Here is an 8,966-nt window from a genome sequence, read left to right as displayed (position 1 = left end):
AGGCAGACGCTTAACGACTGAGCCACCCAAGCGCCCCCATCCAGCATTATTTCTTAAAGATCTTTCCAGGTCCTCTCGTATCACTACTCATTATTTTTTTAAAGATTTTTTTAACAGCTTTATTGAATATAACTTACCTACCATAAAATTCACATGCTTTAAGTACACCATGTGATGACTTTTTAGCAGGTTTGCAGAGTTGTACAACTATTACCACAATCCAGATTTAGAATATTTCCACTGCTCCTAAAAGAAGCCTTGTGCCTGTCTGCAAGCATTCCCTGCTCCCCTCCCCAACCCCACCACGCACCTGCTCTCTGTCTCCATAGATTTGTCTTTTTGAGACATTTTATGTCAGTGGAATCATACAATATGTGGTCTTCTGTTCTGGCTTTTTCCACTTAGCACCACATTTTTGCCTTGTGTTTAAACCACTGAATCCAATGTATTCCATGGCCTGGATGCTCCTTCACTGTCTATTGGACCCTTTCCCTCTTGTTGAACATTCAGGTTGTTTCTAAGCTTTGAGTTTTAGAAAGAACGCCATGACAAATATCCTGTACACATTTGTCTACCTATGTGGGTATTTCTATAGGGTGGATTTCTAGAAGTATAATTCCTGGATCAGAAGGTATATGCACTAAAATAGATATGATCAAATTGCCTTCTCTCAAGGTTGTACCTATTTACCCTGCTACAAATGTGCATGATAATATTGTCTTCTAATCTGGTGGATTCTGACCCCAAAACTATAGGATGTAGTAGCCTCCACTTGGCTCTCTGCAGTGGTTCCTCCAAATGACCAGAGTTGTCCCTTTGTTCTTCTGATAACTTTCTTCATATTTTTCCTTTATTTTACTAATCAAAAGCATAAAAATAGGCGAATAGGACACATACTACAGGTCTTGAAAACTAATGACTATAGCTTTAAGAATAATAAACAACTAATCCCAGGTAGCCATAATCTAGGTAAAGAAAGAATATTCCCAGTACTCTCAAAAGCCCAAATGTGTTCCTCCCTGATAGATTCAAACTCTAAATAAACATTATTCAAACGTTGGTGGTGATCATTCTTTCTCTTTATAGTCTGCACTTAAGTTTGCCTGAAAGATTTCCAATGAGTCAATTTAGTTAAGCTGGAATCATGTTTCATCAAATTCCCTCCCTTTCTCGCCTAGTTCCACGTTAGCGTCAGCCAGAAGAGACTTTTGTGTGAGCTTTGGAAGGTGGAAAGTGGAGCAGAAGTGACATTCTTTTTTATGCTCTGGAAGGTCAGCGCAAGGCACCAGACGCTGGTCTCTGCTGTCCTTAATTTGCTGGCTCCTCTCGTTAGTGTGGGGCGGCAGCTGAATCAGCCGTACCTCCTGCTCCTGAGCCTCGTGTGTTCTGACCTTCATGATGCAGTCATCAGCATCTCCAGCAGTCCGTCCGCATGTTGAACTTGGAGGCCACGAGAGACCGGGGGCAGGTTTCGGTCTGTCCTTGCAGGTTCCAGCTCGCCCTCACTCTTGTCTGCTTCATGGGATCTTTCCTCCTTGGCTCTCTGTCCTGCCACTTTCGGGTCCCAGCACCAGAAGCAAAGACAACAGCCTGACCTAGACTATTTAGCCCACTTCCACAATCCCATACAGTCAAATCCCTATAATGAATCTCTCCTCCAAGCGGTCCTGCTTTTCCGATGGAACCCTGCCTGATAGAGGCTTGTTTTGCCTGTCTCTGAATTTTGTGTTGGGCTCCAACTGTCTCTTTTCTTTTAGAGAGAGAGTGTACACATGTGTGGGTGTGTGAGCAGTGGGGGGGTGGGGTGGGCAGAGGGAGAGGGAGAGCGCGGACCCCCTCGTAAGGCTCGATCCCACGTCCCTGAGATCATGACCTGAGCAGAAATCAAGAGTCAGACGCCCCACTGACTGAGCCACCCAGGAGCCCCGTCCGACTTTAACTGTCTTATGTACCAGCTCAGAATAGGGTAACCCCATCTGAGCCTGCTCCCAAACCTGGGCCCCAAGCCTCAGTTGGCCCTTGACTCTATCAGATGAGTGTAGGCACTGAAGAAGTGGACCAGCCCTACCTATAGGAGTGGAATGCTCTGGGAAGTTCCTATATGTATTTTCCCATCTATTTGGAAGGTGCCTGAAGTGTCACCACTAGAAAAGCGAAATATCTGAAAAAATGAACCGCACTAGACATTTTTATTCCAGCTCTACCCAGCCACGAGATCTTGATCAAGTTGCTTTGCTTGGGCCTCAGTTTCCTCATTTGTGTATTGCAAGGGTTGGCGGGGGGTGGAGGGGAGCTCTAGGTATCCCCTGGCTCTGCTATGGCAGGGTGGCCGTTTTCCACATGGGTCAATGTGGGATGAATTTCAATGTGACTTGCCACCTGGGTGTACGTCTTCATATCACCCAAAGAGACACTGGAGGCTGTTCCGATTTCGTGACCAAAGGGAGCCCATTCCTGCAATGAGGAGGGACTGCGTTGAGGAAGACGTCATAAACTGGGGAGACAGAGAAACAAGACGGAGGGTGTTCATGTAAGTAGGGCAGTGTATCTCAGAAGCAAGAGGGGCTGGCTCAGACTGAGCAGGCAGTTTTGGGCAGAAAGGAGCTGGGCCCTGACAGTGGGACTCAGGCTTGGAAACATCGGAGGGAAGAAAGAAATCAACAACTCAAAGACAGGCCCTGGATTTGCCTCCTCCCGGTGATGGCTTGGTTGGTAGGTTATTTGTGCCAAGACTGTCTTTATGTGAGAGAGGTAGAGAGGGAGGGAGAGAGAGAGAATGAAAGAGAGAGCCCCAGAACCAGAGTGAAACTTGGTTTGGCCTCCTCCCGCTGACAATGATCTCAGGGAGCCATCTGGCCCATCCGCCCTGCCAGGTCAGAACACCCCCGGTCCCTCTGGCAACTCGGGTGTTCCCTCCAGTAAATACACGTTCCCCTGCTGAATCAGAAGCTGCTCTGAAGGCTTGGCCAGAGCAGCTAAGTCAAGCTTGAACCTGAGCTTAGCACAGTGCCTGGCACAGAATGGGCTTGGAACAAGGGATTAGCGGGGCCGGATTAATCCTGTTTGTGCTTTCATGAGTCAGGAGAGGTAGTTACCTGCCCCTTGAGCACCCCAGCTCAGAGGTTTGCTCCTGCCTCCCTGGAGAGGCCTCTTGGTCAGAACCACAGCAGCTGTCTCTTTGATTTAGTGGTCGGAGAGTTGTTAACAGGAAGGGGATCGGAACCTGGTAAAGCTTGGGGACTGTGCCCTTGGACTCCCCTTGCAGTCTTACTTCCTTAGTAGGCTTCTCTGAGCCCAACCCCCTCCTGCCAAAGCCCCCGCAGGGACGAGGCCTGTGAACAGGAGCTCAGCCTGGGTAAGGCTCTGTCATGTCCCAGAGCCCTGGGATGGCAGGCCCTCAGGAAAGACTGCCCAAGCAATGAGTCAAATCCTTGGTTTTGTGTGGAAATCATTTCCCTATTCTGCAAGGTGTGCTTTTGTCTGTCCTGCATGATGGGTGTGTGTGTGTGTGTGTGTGTGTGTGTTTTGAGTGGGAGAGAGAAGAGAGTGAAGACTCAAAGTAGGGGCAGCTGGTTGAGCTCAGCAGAGCTGTCTGGCTTCCTGCTCCCCAATCCAGCTGATTTGGTAAAACACACTGACCCTTGATGCTCTTGACTCTGGTTTCACCCAAAGACATAAGAAGCACTAGATGATCCCGGGACATATCTCCTTCTATAGTACATGTGCAGCAGCAACAGGCTTGGGCTGGGGATGAAGGAGGAAGAAAGGCTGGCTTCTCTCTTGATTTCAATCCTTCTCTCTATCTGTGCACCCAATAGATAGCAAAGGGATTTAATTATTGTAAATAAATCTACGTTCGGGACCTCTGTTCACCCTTGCCTGACTTCTCTGTAGCATTTCAGATGCTTTTTGTTGCAAGTAATGAAACACTCAACTCAAAGTGGCTTATACAAAGGAAAAAAAAAGACATTTAATTATCTCCCCGAACAAGAAGTTATAGGTAGATGGTTCCACGATTGGTTCAGTTGCTAAAATTTGTCTTTTGGGAACTAGTTGTTTTTTTTTTTTTTTCCCATTGTAGTAAGATACACACAACATAAAACTGACCATTTTTACCAGTTTAAACGTAGAGTTTAGTGACATTAAGCTCAGTCACACTGTTGTACCACTGTCACCACTATCTATCTCCAGAAACTCTTCATCATCCCCAACTGAATTGTGTACCCATTAAACAATTACCTCCTATTTTCCCCTCTGCCCAGCCCCCGGTAACAACTGTTTGTTCTTGTCTCTATGAACTTGACTATTGCAGGTGTTTCCAATAACTGGAATCATACACTATTTTTGCCTGGCTTCTTTCACTTCGTATCATGTTCTCAGGGCTCACCCATGTTTGTAGCTTGTACCAGAAGCTCATTCATTTTTAAGACCGAACGATATTCCATTGCATGTATACCCCACATTTTGTTTGTCCATCATCCATTGATGGACATTGGGTGGTTGTTGTCTTTTGGCAACTGTGAATAATGCCGCTAGGAACATTAGTATACGAACATCTGTTTGAGTCTCTGCTCTCAGTTCTTTTGGGTGTACACTTAGACATGGAGGCGCTGGATCAGATAGGAATTCTGCTTCATCTTTCAAGGCACTGTTTTCCACAGTGGCTGCACCATTTCCATTTCCACCAATGATGCACAGGGGTCCCACCAGTATTTCCGTATCGTTGCCGACACTTGTTATTATCTGTCTTTGTTGTTGTTGTTCTTGTTGTTGAATGGTAGGAATTCTTTGTATATTGTGGAGAGTAAACTGTATGAAATTTGATTTAAAAATATTTTCTCCCATTCTGTGATTTCCCTTTCCACTCTGTTGATAGTGTCCTTTGATGCACACAAGTTTTTAACGTTGCTGAAATCCAATTATCTATTTATTCTTTTCTTACCTGTGCTCTCGGTGTCATATCAAAGGAATCATTGCCAAATCCAATGTTATATGACATATCCTCTACGTGTCTACTAAGCGTTTTATGGTTGAAGCTCCCCTGTGTAGGTCTTTGACCCATTTTGAGTCAACTTTTGCATATAGTGTAAGGAAAGGGACCAAGTTCATTCCTGTGCGTGTGGATATCTGGTTTGCCCGCACCATTTGTTGAACGACTATCCTTTCCCCATCGAATAGTCTTGGTGCCCCTTGTTGAAAATCATTGACCATTTACGCTTAGGCTTTTTTCTGGGCTCTTTATTCTCATCTGCTCCATCTGCCTAAGTGTGTTGAGCACACTTTTTGCCTCTTTGTCACATCATATCCTACAGCCATATTCAAAGGTGAGAACCAAGGGTGTGTGTGTGTCTTTCTCTCTTTTTTCAATCAGGACTACTTCCCAGGAGTCCCTGGACCCAGCAGACTTCCTCTTAAGCAATGGTGCACTAGGGCCAGTTTGTACCTGCTTGTGAAAGCAGCTCATTACATTTCCTAAATTTTTGTGAGCTGGTTGCTAAACACTTGAAAACCCTTGAAATCGCCATGGTGGGAGCATTTACACCAGGCAACTCGGTAAATGCTACAAATCAGGACTTCTTTCCCCCAGGAGAGTGGTTTACCAGCACACCATTGCCCTGAAATCTAATTAGTCCAAAGTGAATGGCAGGGCCACTCCTAGCCAAGAGAGTCTTCGAAAGTGAGTATCTGTCCTTCTCAGCCTCTCCCAAGGGAGGTGGGCTTTGCTGGCAAGCAAGAAAGGGACAGTCGGGGCAGCAGCTAATGCCGTTCACCACTGATGCCTCCCCATGGTAGGAACTTTCTGTAGTCACTTGAAGGAATGCCTTTGAAGTGTCTTTAACTGCCTCAGAGAACAGAGTGCTGTGGGCTCAGTGGTAGGATGGACTGAGCTCTAGCAGCTGACAGAGTAAGTATAGTCAGGGCTGGGGAACCAGGGCAGGCTTTCTAAACTGTACAAAGGGCCTGAAAAGGACGTGGCCCCAGTAACTTCCTGTAACCACACCCGGGGGCTGCCTTGACACAGAGACTGTGAACAGCCAGTGGACATGAGGCTCGGAACGCGATGCTGATGGTGAGGGAGGAGCCCCGAGGGGCTGCAACAGGGCCGGGGGCGCTTAGAAGGTAGTAGAAGTGTTTGCTGAAGAAGAGCCCACAAAGGAAGGCCTGCCGTCCTTGGACAAGTACTCCTTGCTGATGAGCCCATGGAAGGCCATGATCTTGAGGAGTCCATGGCGAAACTTCTGGCCAATGAAGGCGTAGATGAAGGGATTGAGGCAGCTGTGGAGGAAGCCCAGAATCTCGGTGGCATCCAGGGCCCGGCCAATGTCATTGCGGCGCTCACAAGTCTCCTTGATCACCCGGAGCCTCATGAGGGTGTCTGCGACCAGGACCAGGTTGTAGGGCAGCCAACAGAGCAGGAAGACAAGCACGACAGCGAAGATGACCCGCATGGCCCGGTGCTTCTGCCCCATGTGGGCCTCAAACAGGGTGCGCAGGGTGAGCCCATAGCAGAACAGCATGACCACGAGCGGCAGGAGGAAGCCAAAGGTCTGGGGCAGGGCCCGCATCACTATCCGCAGTTTTGTCGTATTGGCACCCATGTCCTCGTAGCAGACTGGGCTGGAGTAGGGGGGATTGATGGCCCTGCGGAAGATGAAGATGGGTAGGGACAGGATCAGGGACAGGGCCCAGATGCCTAAGCATATGAACTTGACCCAGTGCTGCTTCTGGGTCAGCGTGCGTGTGGCATGGACAATGGCCAGGTAGCGGTCCACGCTGATGCAGGCCAGTAGTAAAATACCACTGTAGAAGTTGACTTCCTTCAGGAGCGAGACCACCTTGCACAGGGGTGTGCCAAAGATCCAGCCCTTTGCCTTGGAGGCAGCCCAGAGAGGCAAGGTCAGGGCGAAGAGCAGGTCGGCTATGGCCAGGTTCAGCAGGTAGACGTCAGTGACAGACTGGCTGATCCGACTATATAAGACAACCACTATCACTAGGGAGTTTCCCAGCAGATTCAGCATGAAGACCAGGGCATAGATGACCACCACTGCATACTTGTTGAGTGTCTCAGTGTCTATCCTACAGGGACTATATGTTTCTGTGGGTGGTGTGCCGCTGAAATTTCCAAATTCATCATAATTCCACTCAGTATCATTCCATAGATCATTCATCAAGACAATCATGGTTCAACCTGGTTGAAAGATTCAAAGGGAAGAAATATAATTTAGTAATTCAGATTAAAGTCACTCATCAGGGATGGGAGAATAGTTACTGGGATATCTTCTGCTTCTCTGTTGGTTTGGCGACAGGAGGTCCTTTAATTCTCCTCTATTTTGGAATTCTTTAGAGGTCAATTTCATAGCATCACCATTTGAGAGAAGTCCCCATCTTGTTCCCTGTTATCACCCCTTACACATCCACAGAACCACCAGCAGTGCTCAGATACCTTCCTAAATTGTGAAACACTTTAGTGAAGCAAAATCATACCAGAAGACCAATATGTAAAACCGACAAAAATTCATTTGCTGGGAAGGAGGGGGTGCTGCTATTTCTACCCAGACAGCTGCTCAGGTGGCTCCCCCAAAACTCCCCAGATCTCCAGGAAACAGTCTAAAGACTTTGGAAAGTTACTGGACTGGAAATAAGGATACCTGGTATCCAGTCCTCACTCTATCCTGATTTATCAATACTAAGCTGTGTGACCTTGAATGGGTCATTTTACCTTTACAGATTTCTGTTTTCTCCTCTGCAGCTTGAGGGAGGCAGAGTATTTAACCCCTGACTTGCTTGCAGGCCTGAGGTTCTATAAGTTCATTCCGATCCACACATTTTAGTATGTTCTCTGCCTGCCGATACTGCATTTTTACAGAAGACAACATTTGAGGGCAAAGCAATAAACATTAGATTGGGAAAATGTAAGCCTCTTCCTCCAAAAAAGGGAGAGGCGTGAAAGGGGGAAGTGACAAGACTGTGGCCCCCTTGTTACCGACTACAGCCATGTATGAGATCAGAATTGAATAGGTGGTCACAAGGGAGGAGGCAGGAAGCCAAGTGAGCAGAAGTCTTCAGGTCTCAGAGAAATGAATGCATTTTCTAAAACACAGTCAAACCAAGTCTCCCTCCCCAAAGAAAGTCCTGGCAACAGAGGTGGCTTCCTACCTTAGGCACCGGCCAGGTGTGTCCAACTGTAAAAGGTTGGAGCTCAGAGACCAGTGGGACTTAACAGTCAGAGGAAACTTGATGAATAAAGGGAAATAGGGAAGCTTCGTCACCGCACACCTCCTCTCTGAGCCCTGCCCTTGTCCATATTTGGAGAACAGATGAAATCAAGGGACCACAGGGCATCAGAGACTCCGAGGACCCAGATGTTCAACCAGACATGAAGATGGAGTTAAGGGTCCACTATCTGAATTCTCCACTCAGATGACTATGTTTGTTCTCTTTTTCTTGCATTTGTGCCCACTTGTTTATCCTTAAATTCCCTTAGATCACCTTTGAAAGCTTCCAACTTGCTTGGACACGAATAAAGGAGAGAGGATTTTACTTTTGACAGTAGAAACTTCAGGAGTCCACTGTAGGCGGGCCTGGTAGGAGCCCCCCACTTAGGAGGGACTGGGCCCCCCTCCACCCCTGCTCAATTTTGTGGGAAGGAGGTGGAGGTCTGTCCTCAAGCTGTGTTTGGACAACAAGCACACAATTTTTACTTGTCCTGTAGGCTTCTTTGGGGTGGCCCCAGGGGGTGGTGGAGACGTCATGAAGATCAGAGGGAGAACCACCCCCCCCACCCCGACACACCACACAACCATTCTCAACAGTTGGTTGATTAGAATGGCCGAGGCTGGGGGCTGGGACCACTCCCGCAATCTGGCTGGACAACAGGGAGACCACTGGAGCTGGGGCAATCTGTGAACGAGGAGTTGGGGTTAAGGTCATCTTGCTCCTCTCCCAGAATGAAGGATGGCTTCTCA

The 8,966-nt window shown here is 47.7% G+C and overlaps 1 protein-coding gene across 1 annotated transcript; it reads right to left on the bottom strand.

The window, feature by feature from the left end:
* Positions 1 to 3,819: 3,819 nt before the first annotated feature.
* CXCR1 (C-X-C motif chemokine receptor 1) lies at positions 3,820 to 8,247 on the bottom strand. Its single transcript, XM_035007158.1, has 2 exons — positions 8,158 to 8,247; positions 3,820 to 7,189 (listed from the first exon to the last, which is right to left on the bottom strand). The coding sequence occupies exon 2, from the start codon at positions 7,179 to 7,181 to the stop codon at positions 6,114 to 6,116; it is 1,068 nt and encodes a 355-aa protein (XP_034863049.1). The 5' UTR covers positions 7,182 to 7,189; positions 8,158 to 8,247; the 3' UTR covers positions 3,820 to 6,113.
* Between the last annotated feature and the right edge of the window lie 719 nt (positions 8,248 to 8,966).

The sequence above is a fragment of the Mirounga leonina genome, unplaced genomic scaffold, assembly GCF_011800145.1.
Source record: "Mirounga leonina isolate KUSES-001 unplaced genomic scaffold, KU_Mleo_1.0 Mir_151, whole genome shotgun sequence".
In the NCBI taxonomy this organism is placed as follows: domain Eukaryota; kingdom Metazoa; phylum Chordata; class Mammalia; order Carnivora; family Phocidae; genus Mirounga; species Mirounga leonina.
The sequence above is the reverse complement of the archived record's forward strand: the minus strand, read 5'-3'. Positions and strand labels throughout refer to the sequence as shown.